This window comes from Lepisosteus platostomus, chromosome 4 (genome assembly GCF_059453375.1).
Source record: "Lepisosteus platostomus isolate fLepPlt1 chromosome 4, fLepPlt1.hap1, whole genome shotgun sequence".
Taxonomy (NCBI): domain Eukaryota; kingdom Metazoa; phylum Chordata; class Actinopteri; order Semionotiformes; family Lepisosteidae; genus Lepisosteus; species Lepisosteus platostomus.
Window position 1 is genome coordinate 75,560,327 of NC_142614.1, and position 24,873 is coordinate 75,585,199.

At 46.7% G+C, this 24,873-nt stretch overlaps 2 protein-coding genes across 3 annotated transcripts in view; one reads left to right on the top strand and one right to left on the bottom strand.

The window, feature by feature from the left end:
• skic3 (SKI3 subunit of superkiller complex) overlaps positions 1–13,642 on the bottom strand; it is a 50,883-nt gene extending 37,241 nt beyond the window's left edge. The window contains exons 1-7 of the mRNA XM_088630693.1: positions 13,563–13,642; positions 7,617–7,711; positions 6,850–6,993; positions 4,844–4,935; positions 3,828–3,903; positions 2,796–2,936; positions 870–968 (exon numbers count right to left, since the gene is read on the bottom strand). Of these exons, the coding sequence (XP_088486819.1) occupies positions 870–968; positions 2,796–2,936; positions 3,828–3,903; positions 4,844–4,935; positions 6,850–6,993; positions 7,617–7,706 (642 nt within the window). The 5' untranslated portion in view covers positions 7,707–7,711; positions 13,563–13,642. The remainder of the gene's footprint in view (positions 1–869; positions 969–2,795; positions 2,937–3,827; positions 3,904–4,843; positions 4,936–6,849; positions 6,994–7,616; positions 7,712–13,562) is intronic.
• Positions 13,643–13,700: 58 nt separating this feature from the next.
• Positions 13,701–24,873, top strand: part of arsk (arylsulfatase family, member K) — a 34,117-nt gene continuing 22,944 nt past the window's right edge. The window contains exons 1-5 of one of the 2 annotated variants that reach the window (XM_088630714.1): positions 13,701–14,342; positions 16,017–16,146; positions 16,385–16,544; positions 16,988–17,270; positions 18,466–18,637. In XM_088630714.1, coding sequence (XP_088486840.1) covers positions 14,196–14,342; positions 16,017–16,146; positions 16,385–16,544; positions 16,988–17,270; positions 18,466–18,637 — 892 coding nt within the window. In that variant the 5' untranslated portion in view covers positions 13,701–14,195. The remainder of the gene's footprint in view (positions 14,343–16,016; positions 16,147–16,384; positions 16,545–16,987; positions 17,271–18,465; positions 18,638–24,873) is intronic. The other variant, XM_088630713.1, reaches the window with a different exon arrangement.

Genomic DNA, 24,873 nt, shown 5'->3' on the forward strand with positions numbered 1-24,873 from the left:
TGAGAGGAAGTTGTGTTAAGGTAAAACACAATAGTACAGTTCTGGAAGGCCCATACCTACAGGACCGAGCACAGCGAGCTGAAGCCCCGTTCCACCCACAGATCCTGCCCACAGAGCCCCCGTCCCACCAGCCGGCCCACATCGCCCCTGTCCCGCCCACAGCGCCACCATCCCGCCAGCCGGCCCGCAGCGCCCTGGGTGAACCTGAATCCACGAGTGCCACAGGTTGTTGTTTTCTAAACAAAACACCAAAGACCTCAGTGGGATAAACTGGATTCAAACAGGATTTTTGAGATTTCACTGCAACTGGGAACCGAACCGGGACACGAGACATCTGACTGCTCATGAAATTCAGGAGCCGAGATGTTTGCTCCTACGAGTTCCTCAGCCCTCGGGACTCCAAGGGCACTGTCATGTTTGCTTTGTTAGTACAGGAATACAGCACAGCCGCACAACACCGCCATAAAAGCAAAAAAGGCTTTCTATCACTGACTTTTACTGTCATAAGACTATTAAGAATTCCTTCTTGTAAAATTTTGAAACGTTCTTAAACATATTTCATTGAAGAAATAAAAGGATAAACCCTCATGCTTGAATCACAGATAAGAATTCCCTCCTTTCTTGTAGTACAGCTCTTTCTATGAAGTCTGTATAATGCTCTGATACATTCTATTGTGAAATGACATGTTGAGTGCTTTCATTCTTATGTTAAGCATTGTTGTAAGAACAACAGAGCACTGAAAATATGTATTCAAGCTTCATATCTCCCATTTCATAAAAACCCTGCTTTCATAAAAGCTCAGAGCTGTTTAACAATTAATTCACCAGACCAGGATGGCTGGGAGACAGGGGCAGAGAGATCAGCTCACCTTTGACAAGCACTCAATGTATTCAGTCAGAAGCTTTTGATGTTCTTCGCTCTGAATCTTCTCTGCCAAACTCGTGGCATTTTCAAAAGCTGTTATCAACTGCAAAGCACAAAATGACACATCATTAAAACGTATGCATTATTAGAAAACGATTGCAATTAAAAATACAACACTGCATAGTTTTGTATTGTCGCCACAGAGGGAATTTAACTCTAAACTGACAGTTTCTCACAGTCAGACCTTGGCTAGAATATGGTATACAATTTCAGTCACCACATTAGAGAAAAAGACATTAATTTCCTGGGATCAGCCTAGAAAAGGAGGACCACATACACTCCCACCAGCAGAAGGGCAATGGGTTTCTAGCAGAAACCCCCAGCCACATTGTCGAACCCGATACCCTGGCTTCCTTCGAGAGACGGATGACACACTCGGATCAATTAGACAAAATTTTCCAAACAGGATAGATGCCTCTCATTAGTAACCTTTCTTCTGTTCTTGCAGAAACAGAAAAGTCACACGAGTCTTAACTAGAAGAACCTGTTGTTATGGACAATGTCAATGTGGCTTATATTAGACATCCTGCTACTGTGGTGCACAGTCCCTCCACCCATCACGAAAACCAGCTATTCCTGGTAAGGACACGCTTGGACACCTATACTCCAAGAGACACTACTCCCCGCAGGGCACGGACACACCAGAGACGCCAATGAGCCCAGAAGGCTGGTCTCTGGGACATGGGCAGAAACCACTGCTCCCAGAGCGAAGCCACATGGATACTGGGTGAACACGCAAGCTCCACACAGAAGGTGCCCCAGTGCAGAATTAAATGACCATTCCACTGTGCCGCTCTGAGACTTAAACACATAACACAGGGAATCATCAAGTGAGTAACAGGAATAAGTGCCACTCAAGGCTTTGCCAGCAGCCATATCACCCTGCAACTCCCAGCTGGCAGCCCACTGGAGCTCAGCAGGTGTGAGCCTGGCCAGTACCTGGATGGGAGACCTCCTAGGAAAAACTAGGGCTGCTGCTGGAAGACAGTTTCTCCGCCTTAATTTGGATGACCTACAAGACGTAACACTTTCCCCTGCTGGAATGTCTGGCACGTAGCATCACAGAGTCTTGCTTTGCCGGACCACATAAACACCAGGATCAAACAATGTCAGTGTTCCTCTTCATGCTTACGGCAGGGATGGAACTGACGATACCTACGTCTTCTCTTGATTTTTTGGAAAGGAGCGTGCGTGTTGGAGACAGTGAAATGTTGTCACCATAGAAACTGCCTCCGATATTCAGTTCACTTTCATGAATCAATGGCTGCACTCTGCGGTCCACACGCACACGAACAGGGGAACGGCTACAGACAAGAGGAGTCTGCACAGCCCACCTAGCCCAGCAGGTCCAGGGATCTCACCCAGCTGTTCCTTGAAAGAAGCCAGGGCATTGGCTTCAACAACATGGCTGCGCACACTGTTCCACACTCCTACCACCCTCTGGGTAAAGAGGATTTAAATCCTGTTCTGAGAGTTAAATGCTCTTTCACTCTGGATCGTGAAGCCTGCTGGGGCTCTGTAATTAAGGGCTTAGTGAGAAGCACACGCGTGCCTCTTGCTCAAGGAGAAGCCCTTTATGGAGTGCATAGGCACAAAGACACAAACTCTTGTTTATACAGGCCTATAGGTGAGTGTATATAACACAGGCATCATTCATAAAACTCAAAAACTAATGTGGGCAACAGTAGATGAGAGGAACAGTAATTTAAGTGATCATTTGACTATGTGTTGAATAAATTTAGATTCAGGAATATAAAAACAACTGGATTATCATCATATTAACACATGAAGCTCTTCTTTTGATACATCCATTCTTTATATCAGTTTTGGATAATTGACATATCCCCTCCCCTACACTGACATCACTCACCAGCTGCTGGGTCTCGTTGTCCTGTTCCTGCAGACGGGCTGCCAACAGCTGGGTCATCTGCTGCCACAGCTGCGGCAGCTCCTGGCCGCCCACGCCCTCCTCCTGCTTCAGCTGCACCAGCTTGTGCCACAGCCTGGCCACCTGCACAGGGGCAGCAAGAGGGCAGAGTCGTGCTCCCGCAGAGAGGGGCAGAGGGGCAGCACATCCTTGGTGACCTCCACACTCAGTCACAGCCCCCGTACTCTTCTCAATGTGCCACTTGTTCCATCTAAGGGCTCTTTTCAGCTAAAACTGCTTTTCCATGGACTTGGCCGTATGTGTATCATTAGAGCAATCCGCAGCAGTGACTCATGTCTAGATCCGAGTTCTTTGCTCCTACAGAACCACAGATCCACGTGTATTAAAGGGAACTGAATCCCACCAAAGGACTGGAGGTTGTAAACATTAACAACAACAGAAACTAATTTCTTTCAAACCCAGGAGAAACCAAAAGTCTTAAGTGCCTCTTTTTTTAATAACGCTCTGTGGTGTTCCTTCCATATAAATCACATCTAATATTTTGAAACCGGCCTCTAAAAATACGTTAAAAAATAAATTTGCCACCAACGAAAATTATTCTATCAGGCTCATTTTCCCCATCTCAAGTGCTGAAAGCTTACAAAATGACCCTGTACATCCAGGCACATGAGGACGTGTCCCCACACATCCTGGGTTTTGCTCATTCTGATGATCGTACTGTAGTTACCGCAAAAAAACAGGCTCTTCCAGACTGCGTGCTTAAAGGAGACCTGAATTGTCTAAATGCCCTGGAGAAAAGGGCAAAGCACTGAGCAGTGGCTGTAAATATTAACCCCGCTCTGCGAGGGCATCTAGAAGCGTGACCCATGGCTGTAGAAAGAGGAGTCTCGCGCTGTGGGAAATATACCCGCCACTCTGCCCCCGTCCCCACGCGAAGAGGAACCCAGAGCCCAGCACCTGCCACGTGACCCGCGGGTCTGCACCCTGTGAAGGAGAAGACTGTCCAACACTCACCTCCAGGTGCTGCTTCTCCAGGCGGTAGATCTCCACCAGCTTCCTGCACACCTCGTACCACTTCTGTCTGTCCGAGCTGGAAACCCGACAGGGAAAACCCCTTCAGTTTAAGCCCGGGCTTGCCGTCATATCTACCCCAGTACCGTGAAATGCTTACTTGTGAGTTTTCCTCACATGACAAATGACATAAGACACGACATAGAAAATGACATCACAAGTCTTGGAGACAGGAACAGCAGTAATTTAACCAGCATTTAGATATCAGATGTGTGCAAAATTCAGCATGCACACATAAAATAAACTTTTTTTTGTTTAAAATAAGAAATAAACATGTCGGTAGCTAGATTTTACAACACATCAGGTGAAATCCGGTCTAAGGTTGGTGTAACACATCAGACGAACATAAGGCCTGCAAAGGTTATAAATGAGAGGATGCCATGCTGCCCATCCAGCCTGTGCAGTAGTTAGTGGTTCACTGATCCCAGGATCTCATCCAGCTGTTTCTTGAAATACGGCAGATTATCAGTTTAAACCACCTGAAGTCCTGGGCAAAACCTTAAGCCCTGGAACTTATCTAGATCTTCTTCTTTGGACTGATTACGGAGCAGCAATATCTTTAATATTATAAATTACATATATATATAATATTATATACTATCACATAAACATAATGTTTTCTATAATGAAATTCCCCATGGAATGAAGGGTTTTTACTTGCGCCAATAATGAATGACTTCCCAAGAAGAAGAAAATGTTTAATTCGCCTGAGACTTAAGACATTCTTCTTCTATAAACCGGGGGTATTAATGAAAACAAACAGCTTATCAGCTGATTCAGAGCATGTTTTTCAGTTGCAGTGTCTTTTACCTCCTCTCGTAAGAGAAAACCCAGGACCACAGAGGCTGAGCTCACCCACATTCACTTTGTTGCCGTGTCAACAGAAACATCATTTTAATCAGAGCAAAGAAGAACACGAGACTCGAACATATACTTGTGTCACAGCACGCTGACCTTACCTTTCATAGTGGGCGAGGAGCTTCTGATAGACCTTTGGTAGTTCAGCTTTGAAATCAGTTTGGTTACTTTTCTCATAAAGGCTTGCCAAACCCTAGTCAAATAAAACAGAATACGCACATTTAAGACAAACCAAAAAATAATGTAAAAAAATGCATTCAGATCTAGTTGTCAGCGGGATTCAACCTGTAGGATATGTCACACTTCCTTAAAGGTTTTGAAAATCCCCCCAGTAGCACTTTTTCGTTAAACTTAAAACTTTGCTAGGATTTGTGCCACACACAGGCCAGGTTTAATTTTGAGAACATTTGTCAGAGTCTGCTCTCGCTGCACCAGAGTCTCTGTTCCCCCTAGAGCTCCTCGTGCGATAAAGACCTTGAGGCTCCCCCACTGCCAGCCCAGTGCCACAGAGACCACGACTGGACAGGAAAGACATCCGCCAGGCAGCAGTACAGTCAGATACCTGACGCGTTGCACTCATTGCACGCAAGCTCTGGGTCAGAAACATGGAGAACTTCCTCACACTTCATTCACATACTGTACTTTACTGAGTCCCAGCAGGCATGACCATCTACTGGAAACAGGAATCAGAGCAGCTATAAAACACGCGACGTCGAGACCCACAGCCAGCCAGCAATCCTGATCCCGAGAACAACAGCAGAACCTTCATTCCCCTCTCAACAACCAGAGACCCGCTGAGCACGCTCAACTCCCGCTTCAGACAAAAACAGCAGGTCTTCCAATGATGGGGCTTATAAATAACATAAACAATCCTTAAAATTATGAAGCACTTTTCTGGACATTCCACTGAAAGCACTTCCCAGGCAATGAGGACTCTCCTCAGGGCTTAGTCTCCTTCTCAAATCTGACCCCTCACCCCTAAAAACAAGTGCTCTCCATTTCAGGATCTTCCCTAGCCTCCTCCCTCACTCCTTTAACAGACTATTTCAGCAGGACGGCTCGCAGAGAGCTGCTTTAGTCACAATTCACGTCAAAACTATATGCAAATATCTATATTCATTTCTAGATAGCAGTTTTGCTTTAGTTTCCATATCAGCCAGGTACTTTCATTGAAAATGCATTCTGCAACGTTAAGGTCTTCAGCTCTTCTCCGAGATGAACAATAGACCTAGAACCTGCCAAACATCCTTTTCACAAAAGGTTAAAAGATTTATTTTATTTCCGCACCACAAGAGATGCACTGAAAAAATAAACCAAAGGAAGATCTTCTCGGTGAGCAAAAGGCTGCTCACAGCTCCTCACAGCTACTGACTGAAAGATAATCTCACTAATTTACATTTGACCTCCGTGAACAGGTCATGCTCAGATATTCATTAAATCCTCCATAAACAATACTGGTTAAGAGTGAAATCTCCTCGCACAGCTATGAGGTCAGTCCCAGCGAGCCACAGACACAGCAGTGCAGCCTGAGCTCAGACGCACCAATGTACAGAACACTCCCCACCCCATGAGACTCGTGTTCACGTTTGTCACAGATGTACAGGCTGAGAGAAGAAATGAGCTCTGGCTCGGTCCAGGAGCAGGTTTCTGGACACAGACATTGCTGGCTGGGGCCGTGCGGGGGGGAGAGACATCACCACCATGGCGCTGTGACAACCTGACATGACAATCCGATACAACGCAACCAAGATTTTGGATAACTTGCTAAACATTCTTGTCCTCCTCCTTCACTGTGAGATTTGCCTGCACGGCCATCCTTTTTGCTTATGAAAAGAGATCCTCAAAGTTTAGCAGTAATGTGTAAGAGCCTGCGTCACCAGCTACTGAAGTCTGCATCGGGCTTTAGAAACTCCTTCCCGCACGACCAGACAGGAAGAAGAGCACAGCAGAGCTAAACCTTGTGCACATACTCACAGGAAAGACCCCCCCAGGACAGGCAAGCCACGGTAACTCAGGCTGCAGGGTGCCACGTCACTGCGGGCACTGTGGGATATCCGTCATATGGCCCCGGCCATCAATCCCAGAGTGCCCCACTCCCTCCACCCACCTGCCAGGCCAGCAGCTGCTCGGGCTCCAGCTCCGCCGCCTTCCTGTAGGCCGTCTGCGCCTGCTCGGGCTGCTCCAGCTCAGCCGCTGCCACCCCGATGAACACCCAGGCGTTGTAGTTGTTCTTCTCCAGCTTCAGGACAGCCTGCAGCGACAGCAGCGGTCAGAGACGGGCCGAAGCTCGGCCTCCCAGCCCTGGGGCTCAGGAGACGGCAACGCTGACCACCGCACCGAAACCGCTGGACACCGCGCACAAGCCTCAACACTTCGACACCAATAACTTTAATGGGGCTGAACGCCATTCAAATAGTCAAATCAAGCAGATTTGTGTTTAACATAAGGATCTGAAAACGTCGCGGAGAGCTCAGGCGGGCTAGTATAGACTCTAGGAAACAACAGGCTTCAGGCTCTGAGCCGCCAAGCCTGGTGGTAAACCTGATAAAAACACATCCTTGAGAACCAGAATTATAGCCAATGGTTATAGTCGAGCTGAGAAACTAAATTCACTGAAGACTCAGCTCATGGCAGCACACTGAGGTCTTCCATGAAGCCCTGCAACACAACAACACAACTGGCGCGCAAGGAGAAGAGCGAACTGTGCAGCTGTAGTGTACTCCTCCGAGAACAGGGATGCTGCTGCAAGACACTAAAGCACAAAATCCCATTCCATGCACGGTGAAACATCTTTTTTAGTAAATAAACGCAACCAGGGTGCTAACAACAGAAATCCAAGCATCACAAGGAACAGCAGAGACAAGAGACACTTACCTTGCAGTGTTTCAAGGCCTCTTTGTATTCTTTATTTTTTATGGCTTCTCTGGCGCTTTTCAAGGCCGATTTCACCTCTTTGTTAGACATGGTTTCTGCAAAACATCAGACAATCAACAGACAATTGCAGGCACAATTCCACACCTCTGACAAAGCCTTGGATAACGATCCAGGATCCCACTGCGCACGTCCCTGGTAACACATCGGCAGTCTTCTGTCAGGCAATGACCTTCTCAGCCCTGTCAAGTGCTCAGACAGTTGGAGTTATGTTCTGCTCCACAAAAGAAACGCAGTACTTAGGCTGGTATCTCCATTTAAAAGTCCAATAGATCCAGTCTTGAACTTCTTATATAGAGATACCAAACAAAATCACAGTGAATGTAAGCACGTGCATACGTCACACTGTCAAAATGAAATAGTACAAAGGCTACTATGGGGTATAACCTCCTCGAGAATGAACACAACCCCAGGCAGTACTGATGCGCAGACCCGATCAGCCTCTGGACAGACTGCTGTGGGATGTTCCTCCACACTTCCTGTCCAGCCGCAGACAGCTGGAGAAAGCTGGCCAGTCCAAACTGTCCCCCCATCCGTGGCGTTGGCAGGGTCAAGACAAAGGTCAAAGCCCAGCAAGCCTTCAACGCTGGCATTATGCCATTATAACCCAAACACGTGCTGTCTTTGTCCTGCTGGGACAGTGACACCTCTGGACGGGCTTGCAGGAAAACTTGTAGAAAACCTGCTCAGGGACTTACTGCCGAGCAGTAGGACTGCCCTCAATTCTCCTGGTCCTCACAGTACATATAACTAACCTCATTTGACAGATAATGCACAAAATTGTACTTTGTCATTATTTGTTAAAAAAGAAGTTCAGTTTCTTTGTGTGAAAAAGTAAGTTCCGTAATAACTTGAACTAACTGTTGCCTTTTAGAGCTGATCTGTCCCTCACAGCCCCCCTCTTCCTTACAGAACCACTCCAGCTCGGTGGTGCTTGAGGGCCTTCTGGTATTCACTGCTCTCTTCAGGTCACAAAAGCTCTGTGTTTTTTTTATTAAATAAGGACTTTTTGAATTATTTTTATACACAATATATTAATTAGGATCAAGTCTTTTTGCATAGACTATTATTAAGATCACTTTATTGGCCATATACAATTTCTTGCATTAGGAATTTGTCTTTTCACAGACCCCAGCTTGCTCTCCATGAGACACACAGACAGGGAGAGAAGCTGGGGGTCAGTGCGCAGGGTCAGCCGTTTATACGGCGCCCCTGGAGCAGCTGGGGTTAAGGGCCTGGCTCAGGGGCCCAGCGGAGTAGGATTCCTCTGCCGGCCACGGGATTTGAACCGGCAGCCTTTCAGCCACAGGCGCAGATCCTGAGCCACAGAGCCACCACACCAGCCTGGTTTTTGCAATGGATTAATATTTCCTATAGACCTGTTTTCTTCTGCATCCTTTCTGTTTCTGCCTCTCAAACTTGATTAAGTCTCAGCTAAAACCTCAACGTGCATTTTCCATTTGGGAAACATCAGGTGACTCCTCCTGCTGCACTTCACTGATTGTATCTCAGCAAGACGGCTGGCAAAAGCACTGCTGTAGCCACAATTCACAACACACTGTATGCTTGAGCAAGAGCACAGGTCTGTGTCCATTAACTTCCAAAACTGGAACAAAACTCTTCCCTTCCAACTGAGCGATTTCATCTAAAATGTAATTCTTCAGATCTTCTCCGAGTTTAAGAACAGAGTTAAACTTGCAAAACATCTTCTTCATATGAGATTTACTGCAAGGATAAACCCAACGTAGATCAGCTCAGTGAGCACTTTCTCCGCTCGGGTACAGCGAGATAGCTCATTTACAACAATAATTGGAGAGACTACTCTCAGAATAAAACAAATCATTTTGCCTGTGAACAGGTCATGTTTATACGTTCATAGCTGAAACACACACACACACACACACACACACACACACACAATACTGCTGAAGACTGAAACCAATCAACAAACCTATCTTCTTCCTATTGAAATTACAAATAACATCATACACATTGCTAATAGAATATCTGCACCCTCTTACAAAATGTTCACTTTTTGTTGCTTTATAGCCTGGGATGAAGGTTTATTTTACTTTTCTCTGCACATCCTATCCCAGAACTACACAGTAAAAAAGATATTCTAGTAATTTTTAGAAAATTAAATGTAAAAACTGAAGCAGTGTGGCTGGATAAGCGTCCAAATCTCTTGCAACACACAGTCCTAAATTAGCTCAGCTGTAACCTACTGCCTCCAAGATATCACACCAAGTTAATTGGCCTCCACCAGTATTTAACTGTACTGATCAACACGATTCTCAGACAAACAGAGCAGTCACTACGGGTCGTCTCTGTTGGGCAGTGTATTTCAAAATGAAACTGTAGAAAGTGGCAGATCAGGTGATGGGCATTAAAAATGTGAAGGTCTTCAAAAATCCCTTCAAGCTCTCTTGGGGCACAGTTAAGAGTATCACTAAGTGGAAGGCATATAGCATCACGTAAAAGCTGCCTAGGCAGACTGGATGACCAAGCAAGAAGAAGACTGACCAGAGAGGCTGCCAAGAGGCTACTGGCCCTGTTAAGGGAGCTACAGGCTTTTATGGCCAAGACTGATCAAAGTGTGCATATGACAACAACATCCCAAGCACTCCACACATCTGCCCAGTATAGCCGGAGGGCGAGAAGGAAGACATCACTAAAAAATAACAGCAACCAAGCATTTGTGTGATACTACAAGTGTATGATTTTTGCTAAATGAACATGCGAGGCTTTTGAATTTAGGCAAAAAAATTCAATTCGGCACAAACCCAGCACTGCACACCATCCAAAGAAGACCATGCCAACAGGGAGGCATAGTGGTGGCGCCACCATGTTACTGGGGTGCAGAAGAGTCCTTGAGGAAAACCTGCTGCCCTGTGCAAGAGAGCTGAACCTGGGACAGAAGTTCAGCTTTGAGCACGACAACAACCCAAAGCACAGAGCCAGAGCTACAGTGGAGAGGGCAAGGAACAAAACGTGTCCCTGAGGAAGTGCAGAAGACTTTCTATAAGCACAGTAAGCACTTTTATACATAGATCTGATCTATGAACATAATTTACAGATGTAAAACTACTACAAAACAACTTTCAAAATACCTTCAATTACTCATCTTAAAGTACTTCACACATAAAATGTGCAAAACGTGCATTATATATACATATTACAGTCATAAACTGGGGTGCAAAGCTGTAGAGACAGTGTTCAGAGCTATTCTGCAAGCCTATGACACAGACCTGTAAATTGTGCTTTGCAATGGAAAATGCTTCTGAGGGATTTGACCGAAGGGAATCACTGTCTGAACTATCTGGAAAATGCATCAGGATTACAGAAAGATGGATTTATTTTTTTTTCACAGCATTGTGTTAAGGGTATGTTTCTCCAACAGAAAAGGAACTAGCCTATTCACAACCAAAACAAGTGAGGCTACTATTTTATTTCAAATGTTGTCTAGACAGATTTACGACACTTCCTTCTCCTGACAAGGGACAGGAATAAGCTTCGTCTGGAGTTTATTTTGCAAGTTTGGTATCCAATTACTTTCTGACATTTTTAATTACAGGAACCAAGGATGTTTATTTAATTTCCGTTAAACCTAACAAATCAGTAATTATAATTCAGCAGATAATTATTCGGAAATATCCCGGACCAATCACAGACTGTCAGACAATACATTGTTTCAAGTCAATTTGATCTGCTACTACACAAAACCTAGCTTGACCCTGTTATCTTCCTGTGCATTTGCATTAATAACCTGTAAGAAGTTAGAACACTGACTCCCACAATGAGTCTGCAGAAGAGCCACCAGATGCATTCTGGGCTTTAAGGAATGTCCTACACTGACAAGCTGAGAGAACTGAATCTCTTTAGCCTGAAACAGAGAAGACAAGGAGACCTGATTCTGGTGTTCAGAATCCTCAAAGGGACTGAGAAAGTTATCGCAGCTGACTTCTTCAGGAGGAGTAGGGAAACATGAACCAGAAAACAAATCTAGAAACTACATGGTATATAACTGAGACGAGGACGTTCTCCTTTACGCAAAGCATTGTAGGAGCGGGGAACAAGCTGCCCAGTCATGTTGTTGAAGTAGGCACCCTGGTTTCTTTCAAGAAACAGCTGGATGAGATCCTGGGATCAATTCTCTACTAACTACCTCTGGGGCTACACCTGGCAAATGGCCTCCTCTCTTTCTTAAGTTCTGAAATTACACAGTCCTCAGCAGAGCGATGATTCTTTTTAATGATCATTGTATTCAGAGGCTCTTCACTGCAGAGCTGCCGAGCACTCCAGCAAACGCCCACTGCTCACCAAATGTCAACAGCCGGGATCCATCGGGAAGCTGGTGAATGGCTCCCTGTGCACAAAACGTTTGGACGACTATTCCAGCAACATGCTCACCCACGGCCGGGGTCAAGCATAGCATTTCTGCTCTGCCAGCTCTTACGAGCATGACGAACTGTAATCAATTGAATTCGTTTAACAAAAATACTTTGGTGCTATGCAAATGAAAAAGAATTAGACTCCTCAAACAGTAGCCTGATCGGGTCAGACCTCAGCAGCTAAGCAATACCGGGCCGGGTCACTACCAGGACGAGAGACCTCCGAGGGAATGCAGGCTGTTGTGGACCTGTAGGAGGCGCTCTTTGCTCTACACAAGAATTTTCCTAACCAAGTGTTTCCTCACCAGAATAATTTCCCTAACCCACTACAGTGAATGGGAACACTCAACACACTGTGCTGTAGGAGGTCTGATCCTTCACGTGAGACAGTATTCTGAGGTCCTGTCTATTCGGTTATTAAAGATCACAGGGCTCTGCTCGTGAGAGCAACCCCAGGGTCCTGGACAAATTCCACTGTGGTCTTGTACAGTCTCACCTCCCTACAGATCCCCCTTAATTCATTAGGTGCAGTAATTTCTCACTCCTCCCCTTGATCTGCTGGTGCAGAATGGCCTCTGTGTGTCTCCCAGGTGGGGCTGCTGGTGCAGAATGGCCTCTGTGTGTCTCCCAGGTGGGGCTGCATGTCAATGATGGGTTAAGTGGGTTCCTTCCTGTATGTGAAGCAGCTTGGGACCTTTCAAGACGGAAAACTATCAAGGTTGAATTGAATCTGGTCCTTGAACGCTGTGGTTTTAAGTGTACTGCGTGCCCAGACTCATACAGTAGGTGCAGCTAGAAAACTTTGTACAACGAAGTAGCACATACGTTTCTGGTTTGAATTTATAGGTGTATATCAAATTCAAAATTATGTGTCTATAAACGCAACGTTACTGTAATAATAAATACACTAAATACGAATACTTCCACCGAGAAAACGAGTGTGTGCAACGCTAGGGACAGAGAAAAACTGGGAAAACCTCTACTAACAACAAGCCCCGCTCAGACTTAGAACCGTCATTGGTAAGAAATGACCATTTGAAATGATTACTAACGCTTCCCTTGTCTACAAGCATTCACGACCCGCCAGCTAAGCTGCTCAACGTGATTCCGTTGACACTCATGGTCAGTCACACAGCGGCACTGGCTGAAAGCTGAACCATGTCCGCTAACAACCTGCTAGACCTGTTTGTTTTGGACAAAGAGTGCCGTTACCCGGGCACTAACACAGACACGGGGACCCCGGAGGTAGGGTGCTTCAATTCATCTGAACGGAGGCGTGAAAGGGGTTGCAAATCTCAACTCATCGCGAAAACAATCAGCCGAAGTGCAATTACAGCAGAGCTGCATGACGCGACACAACTTGCCACGACTACTGGGCTACACTCAGCCCACGACAGCAGGAATCGCTTCTGTGGAGCTGGACGACACGCAGCACAGACCCCCTCCCTGCCCCTGTGCAAACAATCCTGAATCTTCGGCGATCCAGCTCTCGCTTTACCTGGATGTTGCTGCTGCTTCTGCCCAAGTTTAGTGCTGCCGGCAGCTCCGTCCCATCCGGGTTCTGCGCGCAGCCGCGCACCCCTGTCATGTGACCAGGGACATCCGAGGGCGCAGAGGGGGCGGCCAGCTGTTTTTAAAACCCAGCGGATAGAAAGTTTCTCTGGTTGGACTGGGGGCAGGAGGGGTTTACATTTGTATCGGGCTGGGTACCGCTTGCTTACTCGCACCTGCCTGATGCCCGGTTAGACCTCCCAGGATGCAATCAATCAACAACAAAATCTGAGTAAAATTTTTATTTTCCCCCCCAAATAAACTTACATCTACTACAAGTAATGAAGTAATCGGGAAGTCTTCGTACAGTATCAGCACGCAGAGCGAGTTAAGTTAAAGCATTTTTTCCCCTGGTTCGCTCCGCTGTTTTCGTCTGCGAGCTGTATTAACTCATGGAACCTGAAAAGACCTAAGCGTTCGTCTTTTTGTTCTTAAATTCACGTTTATCGATAAGTTGACTCCTGTGCTCGTCTCCGCCCTGCTGTCAGCTCTCGGCCGAATGGGAAGTCATTTAAGGAAGATAACGAGCTGAGAACGACTCGCTTTTCTTTAGAGGGCTTTGCGCGTCTGTCGGGAAATCATGTCCAAGACGTTTGCAGCTTTCCTGCTGACCCAGGCGGCTGTCTTCCTGGGGAGCCCGGAAAGTCGCGCTGTGACTGGGTCCGCTCCGAGGAACGGTACCGCAGCCCTCCGGCCCAACATCGTGCTGGTGATGGTCGACTCCTTCGTAAGTATGACCGTTATTGCCCCCTCCCGGGGTCCTCGGAGGTGGTCTCCGTCTCACGGCGTTCAGACGCCCAGGTCATGGACTCGGTGGTCAGTGTGCATCAAGCGGGCCCCCGGCCTCAAGAGGGAGACCCCGGGCAGGCGGGCGGTCCGGCGCGCCTCTCCGGACCCGGACGGGGTCAAGACTCTGCGGCTACAGCCCAAATCATGAGGCACGTCTTTACACCAAAGGGTTGTGGGAGTGTGGAACAAGCAGCCCGGCCGTGTCGTTCAAGACGAGCCTGAGATCAGTTAGTTAACCAATGGGCTCAGTGGTCTCCTCTTGTTCGCGGCTGTTCTAGTGCTCTCAGTCCCACATTACTGATTTATCACTAAAACCGTTCGTGTAATGTTTGTAAATGCCCAACGCACGCTTTATTAATGAAAGATGAAAGGCACGTATGAGGCTACTTCATATTGACAAATGTGTACTTGTAGCCAATGTTCCCTCTAATTCTTAACGGCCTGTGTGCGCAAAGATTTCAAGCTGTGCAAGTTTTTTTCCCAGTGACAAGAACAAGTGTACGTAAAACTGTAAACCTGAAATTATTTTTTGTTAATGTAGTCATCCTCATAGAAGCATAGAGATTCAAAAGACCGGGACAGCGACTCAGCGAGCCCAGTCATGGAGAGTGAGTGAATTGAGTGCCGAGCGGGCAGGAGCAGGGAGGTACGAGACCACGAGAGCACAGATAGAAATACTGCACACAGCCAAGTCGGGCCTCTCGCGGCCAGTCTCATGTGGTCAATTTAGCATTTTTCAATTGACGACCGCGTTTGTTTTATTATTATCATTTTTTTTAATTTACAGTTTTGTGCGCAGTTCAATTCCCTATGCGCGCTGATTTCATAACCTGTGTTCCCAAGAGGCAACATCGCTTGTAACCCATCTTTATATGTTCGATTTCTTACATTTAATTGCACATTTGGGGTGGTATGTAGTTCATGTATAACGGCCGTCCCTGGTGTGAGTGTGTGTGTGTCTGCCTTGCTCCCCAGTGTGAGTGTGTGTGTGTGTCTGCCTTGCTCTTAGATACAGTAGACTCCTGCTCCCCTGGGACCCTGGGTTGGGTGACGTGTTAGAAGATGGAGGGGTGGATCATTTCAATAAAACAAGCACATGCGTACATGCTTGTAGGTGTTTCCTGTCATGAACTATTATCAGTTTAATGAAGCTACTGGGTACATGGTTTTAAACCCACTGCATGCTGCACTTCTTCACCAGTTCCTTTTACCAGCATGAAGTCATGTCAGATGTTGCAGTGCTGGAGTTTCAAAACACAAAGCTGTCCATTTGCTCTCAATGACCAGTATTGCAACGTTGTTCAATGAAGGGAGAGTCAGAAGACTAATCTTTCCAGCTCAGTCATTGTTATAATATTATTAAAAGGTTTTTATGATGGAAATTGTTTCCTAGAAATAAATGCCCACCCTGCAGGGCATGCACAGAAGATCCGCAGGGGTCTGGTGTGGGTGTGAGTTCAGATCCACTCTGGGTCGTGTTTCGCCAGATCTTAATCTGACAGTTCAAAGTTTCACGTGTGTTATTCCTTCCCCAGCAGATCCTGGTAACATGAACATGTAGGAGTGGCATGCAACCCAGCTCTGAATTAGGGGCGACTCTGCTCTCTTTCAGGATGGCAGGCTGACCTTCGAGCCGGGGAATAAGACCGTGTTGCTTCCCTACATAAGCTACATGAGGGAGCAGGGGGCTGTCTTTCTCAACTCTTACACCAACTCCCCCATCTGCTGCCCATCCCGAGCAGGTAAGCCTGCCATGAACAGCCAGTCACTTACTGCTTGACACTATTCGGGGAAAAACAACCTGTTTGAAATTTTAAAAACCTTTTACCCACCATTGGCCCCGACAACACCATTGGCCTGGGGACTTTCTGCACCCCCAAAGCGAAGCGTGTTTGTGCACTAAATTGCCTGGAGAAATGTGTCTTTGTGTTCCTGAAAGTCACAAAAGCCTTTGAAGAGCTGTGGTGGGTTTCTCCCCAGCCATGTGGAGCGGCCGATTCGTCCATTTGACGGAGTCGTGGAATAACTACAAATGCCTTGAGGAGAACTACACGACGTGGATGGACCTCCTCCAGAAGCGAGGATACTACACGAAGAAGCTGGGGAAGCTGGACTACAGGTCTGGAGGGCACACAGTCAGGTAGGGGGAACTGCAGCGCACACTGGCCCTGTGCCCAGTTAAAGAGCCTCGAACAAGAAGTTAGTATCTTACACTCGAGTGAGCTCATAGGTGGATTCCCTGCAGTGTTGCTCTTGCAATGTGAGGCATTTCAAAGCTTCTGATTTCAGCAGGCAGTCGATTTTGTTTACTTTGCTTTTTGCTTGTCTTGATTCTCTGCTTCGGTTGAGAAATTTTAACCCTACTGTCAAGGGGGCTGGACGGAAGATTAGTGGCCAGTGTCCGGATCCCCTCTGTGTTTAGGGAGCAGAAAGGATCCGTGTTGCGTTTCTTGTACTTGTACTTCTGCCGGGGCGAGGGTTAGTGTGCTGTCCCACAGCCGCCCTTCTGGCTGACGTTAAAGACTCCTCTGGCGCTAACACACTGCCGCCGTGCTCTTTTCTCCGCGCTGTGTTCGGACCCAGCAATCGCGTCGAGGCCTGGACGCGAGACGTGGACTTCCTGCTGCGGCAGGAGGGCCGGCCAGTGACCAACCTGACCGGAGACGCGTCCACGGTGAGGGTGATGACGGAGGACTGGAACACGACAGACAGCGCCTCCCGGTGGATCCGCCGGAGCGCCGCGGCCCTCGCCCAGCCCTTCGCCCTGTACGTGGGCCTGAACCTGCCCCACCCCTACCTCACAGCCTCGCTGGGCCGCACGGCGGGCGGGTCCACCTTCCGGACCTCGGAGTTCTGGCTCAAGAAGGCAAGGGGCTGAGCAGCTGTGATGTTATAAGAGAGTGGTACCACAGTGTGGTATAAGAGAGAGGAAGAGTCTTTATTATTATCCCCGAGGGGCTGTTAGTTTCACCGCAGCAGACCATATACAGGAAACACACAAACACACACCACATAGACAGACACGAGCGAGAGGATCCGCTGTTGAGCGGGGATATGGCCTCAGGTTCAAAGGAGAACTGGAACCTGTTTGTTTTTAAGGTGGGAAACGTGCATCTGTGTTCAGAGGGGAGTAGTTGTGATTCGTTCAGCAAAGGGTGCGAGGAGTCCACTAGGATGGACCGTGCTTCACCCACAGCTCGTGGCTGCTGGATGTGGGGTGGACCTGCAGGATCAGCGCCAGTGACTTTCTTACTCCTCGGATTCTCATTCCCAAACCAGCAGATCAGGGCAAAAGATAAAGCACATTCAATACAAGATTGATAAAACCCGTTCAGCAACCAATTATCAACCTTAAAACACTTTTTGGACACCTGAATATTTTAAGTGCAGGCCTTAAAAGTCCCTAAATACTGAAATGTATCAACCACGTCTACTGATTTGCACTGAAAAGGCATTGTATTTGACTTGACTGATGTAACAAGTTTTGCTATCGACCATAAATTGCTTTTTTATCTAGGTTTAGATAGTCTATACAGGTATATGTATTTATTGTGTATTATAAAATTCAGGTGGGGAGCTGCGTCAGCATGCGTAGGCTGCAAAGGAACAAGTAATAGGTTTATTCCATTCCAAGAGAAGAAAGAAAACGCAACGTTTCGGCTGTGGAGCCTTCTTCGGGTGTCACCCTTGTTCACCTGAAGAAGTCTCCAAGGCTGAAATGTTCAGGATGGACAGGGGTAATATGGCATTATGGAAGGAAAAGTAACATTTCTTTGAGAAAAAAACTTTATCATGTTTGGCTGCTATGAGCCACCTTGTCATTTGGCCAGAGAGCCAACACGCAGCGGGCACCACGCTCTGCTGCAGATGAGCGCTGTAATTCACTGAAACGGTAAGGTGAGCTCTTTGCAGCTTTGCGTGGTGCAGATGACTCATGTGTACTGTGTTAACACAGTTAGTCTTTTCCTTTAGGCTGAAGAACGCAGTGCTTTCCTTGAAAAAGTGAATATGCACTTGTGAGCCGTGCTGGTAATTAGTGCTTCTAATTCCATTAATCGCAGGTGTCTCATCATCTCGTCACCGTGCCCACATGGCTGCCTTTCTCTCGGATGCATCAGGTGGACTTTTACTCCACCTACACCAAGAACTGCTCCAGCAATTTCACGGAGCAGGAGCTGAAAGACATCCGGACCTTCTACTACGCCATGTGCGCAGAGGCGGACGCCATGCTGGGTGAGTCTGTCGACGAGGCGCCTTTTTCATGCAAACGAAAATTCATTTATCATTACCCTTATCATCACGTTTATCATTGCCAGCCTCTAGAAACTGGATCCCCTCCCTGCTGGCTGAGCCTCCCAGCCTAAGTGCGTGACGTTTTCTTTAAACCTTCAGCATGCGTGTGAAGCATGAGTAAAGTATTCCTGAATGTAAATCTGCAGGTTTTCTCATTTTTTGTTATGCAATAGAAGCATCATCATCATAGTCATTGTTCTCACTTCCTTTCAGGTTTGGAGTTTAGTGTATTTATACAAAAATAATAAATATTTAGATTATAGTTGGGTTCGTTGCCTACAGTGTAATTTCACACACCAAAAAAAATCTCTGGTGCACAAATTGCAGATGGTGTTGTTTTTCAGCATCTATTCATCTTTTTGGACATTTCGGTTGTTGTACAGAACGCAGGACAGACAGATCATGTGCCAGCACTCCTACTGGCTCCTCAGCCAGGGACATGTTCAAAATAGCCCATCACAGTGCTGTCCAAGAGTCCTGAACAGGCAGGTCCACATAAAGGCTTCCAGAGCAAGGATTCTACAGCAAAGGGTTTTTTAAAAAAAAAACGTAGAACAGTTTTTTCATAAATGGTTTCATTTATGTGTTGATCAATTTGCTCGTACCGCACTTTCCAAAGCTGTGATGTTTCCTTCTCAGCTGACAGCTCTGCAAGGGCCAGTCAGCGTCTTTGGGCATGCACGCCCTTCTGTTGAGTGACAGGGATGTCCTCTGGTCATGAGGGACAGGGGCACACAGACCCTCCGGCCTGTGAAAGGGCCGCAGCCCAGTGCAAACCGCAGGAATTCGGAATCGGTGGACAGTGATTTTCAGTCTTTTTGTTTTTTACAACAGCAACAGCAACACTGCTAAAGTCTATAGAGTCTATTTCTGTAGAACAGTCAGTAAAGTCACAGAAGTGATTTAACATTATGAGGCCCCCTTTGTGGGCTGTGGTTCACTTTATGAACACATAAACCTGTGTCGTCCTTGACAGGCTTGAGCCTTCCCGCCCTGAGGAATGCCCCTGCCTGTTGCTGCTTAAGATCACAGGATGTGCTGGTTGTTCCCACACAGTGACCTCAGTCAGCTAAGACTGGAGCCATCAGCTGCTGTGCTCCTTGCCTGCGGTCCTCCCTCACTCCCAGCTGATAAGAATGCAGAAGCTACAGACCTTAAATTCACACTGAAGCCGTGGGCGTTCTTTTGTGTAACTGATTGGAGTGAAGATGTGCTCAGGCGCTTTGCTGTTTTTCACCTTCTGAGGCAGTGTGGGATGCTGCGACATGAAGGGCCTTTGTATGAGTAAAAATTGTGTTGTGTTGCATGGTGTGATTACTCTGGGTTTGCAGGCATTGTTGTTTCCCAAGCAGCATCTCCGTGCTTCTAAACGTGTTATTTCTTAACGTGTTAAGTGTTATTTCTTCACTTAGTGCGTGCTGATAGGAATCTCGTGGAAAGGGCCAAGGTGAGGGAAGTAATTGTGAAGCAGTGCTCTTGTGCTCAGTGTGGTGGCGGAGCCCTGGTCGTCCCAGCTGTTCTGGCAGCTTGAGGATGAGCCCCAGCTGTGCTCTATCAGGGCACACTGGACACCCCCCGGCGGGACGAGGGGCGGATTATTGTCACCGGCAGTCCCGGAGGGGGATTGTACCCCCGTAAGGCCGTTGTTGTTGTTATGTTTCCCTTTGCCTGTCCCGTCGCCTGTCTCTGCCGGGGCAGGCTGACCCTTTCACACGTCGGGTTCTTGTTTTGTTTTGGCCTCGTGCTCCCTGCTCTTCCAGACTGGACCCTGCTGAGTAGGGTCAGCCCAGCCCGGAGGTCGCGGTCCTTGCACGGTGGTACGGCTTTCTTTCTGCTTCTTGTGGTGTTTTCGGTCCTGCTAACCTCACACCAGTGCTCCCACTCCCACAGTGCTACACCAGCTGGAGTATAAGCAAGTTCTGACCATTAGGAATATCTGAAAGCTTGCAAACAAATGGCCAGTCAGGCTAACTGTTTTTAATTTTAGAAGCTGATTGATTCCAGCGTCTCGTCCAGGCGCTTCTTGAAGGAGGTCAGAGTATCTGCTTCACAAATGTGGCCGGGCAGCTTGTTCATCTCTCCCACCCCCCTTTGTGTAAAAAATGCCGGCTGTTCCCGGTTTAAAATGCTGTTCCCCTTACTGTCCTCTGCTTTGTGTTTCGCTGCTCATTCATGGAATAAGTGAGTTTTGTGCGACTCGTTCAGTGTCTTTGAGAATGTGGTTAGCATGAGTCAGTGCTGCTGCCTTTGTGATGTGTGAGCAAGTTCATTTACATGAAAAAAAATAATTGAAACATTTTAAAGCCTTGCACGTTTACATATCTTTCGGTCTTTTGTCCAGGGCTGGAGCGAATTCACAAGCTAGACTAAGGAGTCAAACAGGTCTTCGTGTTGGTGATGAAGTCGTGGGGTACAGTAAATATATCTACCAGGTGTTAGTCCCCTGAAAACTGCTGACAGAACATTTTCTTCCCACACACTGAGCTTCATCACCGTTGCGTAACATAATATCATCTAACGTAATTATTTGGGGTATTAATGTAATTCACAAAACAGATATAACTTTTAAATGTCTTACTGAAATGCAGTAGTTAACAAAATCAACATTCAGAATAAGCTCTTGGTTTGGATTGAAAAAAGTAACCTGTAACTACAGCTGTAGTGGAAAGGGCTGTTTGCATGTGTCTAGAGAGCTGTATAAAGAGTCAAGGAGTTATAAAAGAGACCATCGTTAACTTCCTACTGGGAGCTCCAACCAGAGACTTGTGTTAACTGGGTTCCCAGCAGAATTGATTCTTCTTTAAGACCTCTTTGTAGTCGCTGACTTACAGCTCATTTCAAATAGGCGCCAACGAGTGCTGCGCTGCTCGGCTCGTACCTGCAGGGGTGGACACTAAACACGCCCACCTGCACACGCCACCCACTAACCCTTCACGCGTCTCTCCGGGCTCCCCAGCCACGCGCGCGGTGGACCTGGAGGAAGAGGACAATGCGTGTCCCCTCCAGGTGTTTCTCCTCAGCGTGCTCTGTGCTGACGTCCGGCCACCTGGGCACAGCTGGATGCTCCTGCGTTCATCCCGGCCTGCACTCTTAAGGACTTCAGGCCCCCAGGACGGCTGTAGTCCTCAGTCTTCTTCCGGCCATAAGAATGCTGCGTGTTCAGTCCAGTTAAGATTAGCCCTTATGATTGAGTTCATTCATTCACGGGTAAGCTCACACTATGCCCTTCAGCAGCAGAAGCTGCCCTGCGGTCCACTCGTCCACCTGCTCCTCTCTCTCGCGCTCAGACCCGCCAGCTCGGGAGCGAGCGATGCACTCGAGCAGAGCAGGGGCTCTCTTTCTGCAGTTTGTCATGCCCCTCTGTCTCAAAGCGGCCTCTTCACAAGGCTACCAGCATATTTAATGGGAGGTGAAAGAAGGCATTTTGATGTGAAAATGGGATGATTGATATGCAAAGTGCCTCCTTATGCATTTGTGCACCTTGCCACGTACGTTCTAAAATGTCAAGATCTCCAGAACCGCACACCCGCGAGATTGCCACTGCGAGCTCAGAGCTGAATAACCTCCTCGACATGATATTGTGGAGCGTGCTGCCCTCATGGGAACACAGCAGTGACCCAGGCTAATCACTTCTGTTTGTACAATCTCATCTGCTTACTGACTCTTTAATCTTCAAGTCTAAAAGACACCTGAAGACACCGGTGTGGCCTTGGAATCTATTGAGCATTAGGTGAAAGTCTGTGCTTTGAGGAGTAGAAGTTGTTCAAGTGCACAGGATTTAAATAAATCTTGCAATCATTAACCTTCTGATGTCTGACATCATGTCATTGATCTTGATAGGTACTTGTCTTCTAATGTCACTCTTGCAACTTCCAGGAAATGTATTAATTTAACATGCCATTATTTGATTTGATCGTTTACTTTACCAATTGTAATATCTATTTTCATCCAATATGTTTTGAGATATTTTTATATATCTTTTTCTTTTTCGTTTCCATTTTGTTGGTTGTGTCTTTCCCGGGGACTACAGATATCAATTAGCTTTTTTAACTCTAACTGGTGTAGTTTAAGAGCTGTGCACTGGCCCTGCTCAACACATAAAGTAAACCTAGAAACTAAAAATACTAATACTAACGGACCTGTGGCTCTCCAGGACAGGAGCTCTGCGCCAACTGTCTAATGGGTGGTGAAGTAATTTCTTGGTTTTCCTCCTGGCACTGGCACTGACTGACCTTTCTGCATGTAAAGTGCTTTACACCAATGTTTCTCAAACATTTTGGACCAAGTACCACCCCTTATCAACCCAAAGCATCCAAGTACCTACAAGCCATCTTCTCATAGGAACCACAGAAAATCTCAATGACCAGCATGAGCTCACGCGTGCACACACACATTCACATACACATACAATAAAAACAGCACTGAGCATTTACCATTTCAGTGAGAGGGGTGAGCCTGTTTACTCGAGCAAAGCCTTGCGATGTCAGGGACAAGGGCAGGGAGCTTCAAACGCAGATCTGGCTCAGCATCAATTTTGTTGTGAAAAGGTAATTTGTCTTGATTGCAGTGAGAGCAGAGAAGCTCATCAAAAACCACACAGCCTTTAATGAAAGGGCTCGGTATTCACTCTATCGTTTCAATTCTGACATCAAAGTCGCATCAGATGATAACTCGGGTATTCATACGACATCAACAGTAAAGGGGTTCCTGATCCACTGTGGTGTGGCCTCAACTGGAAAATACACTGAGATCTGTTCTTCCAATGACAAGAGGTGCACTGCAATCACATCTCGAACAGCAGCATCAAGTGGCACACCACGTGTGCAGATAGTTCTCCAAAGTTGAGAAAGCAGAGACATCACGTGTGTTGATTTTATTAACAAAAAGCTGCAGCTTTTTCTTCATAGAAGTGATCTTGTCAGACACATCAAAAATGGTTAAAGAGAGCCCCCGCAGTCCCATATTCAGCTCATTCAAATGTGAGAATGTATCAACCAGGTAGACCAGCCACATTACAAAGCACACTGAACAGATCTGAGTTCGTTGATCGAGCCTCGATACAATTCACAACGTTGACAGTCTAATACAGATTTAATACAGAGTCTAGAATACAGAGTCTAACACAGATTTTAAATCCTCAGCCATTTTCTTGATGGCCAAGGCCTCGAGGTGGGTGCTGCAATGTGTCCACTTCATATCTGGAGCAACTTCTCCAATTCATGCAACTACACCGCTGTGTCGGCTTGTCATCGCTCTGCACCATTTTTACCAGTCGATGCCATTCTCTTCGATAAATTCATTCAGAAGCTGAAATATGTGCTCTCCTGTAGGTGTTGGTAGCAGCTTACAGAACAGAAAGTCCTCACGGGACGTGCCCTCAAACTCGTATCGAACGTAAAATAGCAAATTGGCCAAATCAACGACATCTACAGACTCATCTAATTGCAGTGAAAAGCATCCTGCTCATCTTAAAGCACTCTATCAGCGTACTTTTGACCTCATCTGCCATATCAATAATTCTACGAGTGACTGTGTCATTCGAAAGGGGCAGCAGCTTTTTCTCCACACATAATACGTGTCAGTTCTTTTGCCAATGGTAAACAAAGTTCTTCACCAATAGTGTGGGGCTTACCTGTTTTATCAATGTTTACCTTTTTTCCCCCTTTTCCCCTTAAACGATAGTCAGGAGTCTGTGTCAGAAGTTAAAAAAAGTTTTTATTTCATGCGCATGTGAGCGAAACACAGAGATGCTCTGTGTATTTTTCTCAAACTAACGTAGAAAAGTCCTTTAATATTTTACTGTTATCTGTCACGCTTTTCTGTGCTTACAAGATTGGCTGTGTTCCAAAATCACACACATTCTCCTCCCTCCCTATTTGCTGGAGATAACTTTTTTTAAATACAATTGGCCACTTACGTTCATAGCACCCATTCCTATACAGTGGTATAGAATTACATAGTAGCCCTTGTGTCCACTCAAGTATTAGCGCGCACTGTATCATCGTAGCTAAGTATGCAGGCTGTGTGTTTCACACATAAATTAATTTTATTAAAATAGAAAATATGAAAACCCGTCCCAATTTTGCAGCGCTCACAACAGATTTCCAGGGTCATCTGGCGTACCACCTGGGGGTGCTTATGCGTACCACAGTTTGAGAACCACAGCTCAACACAAA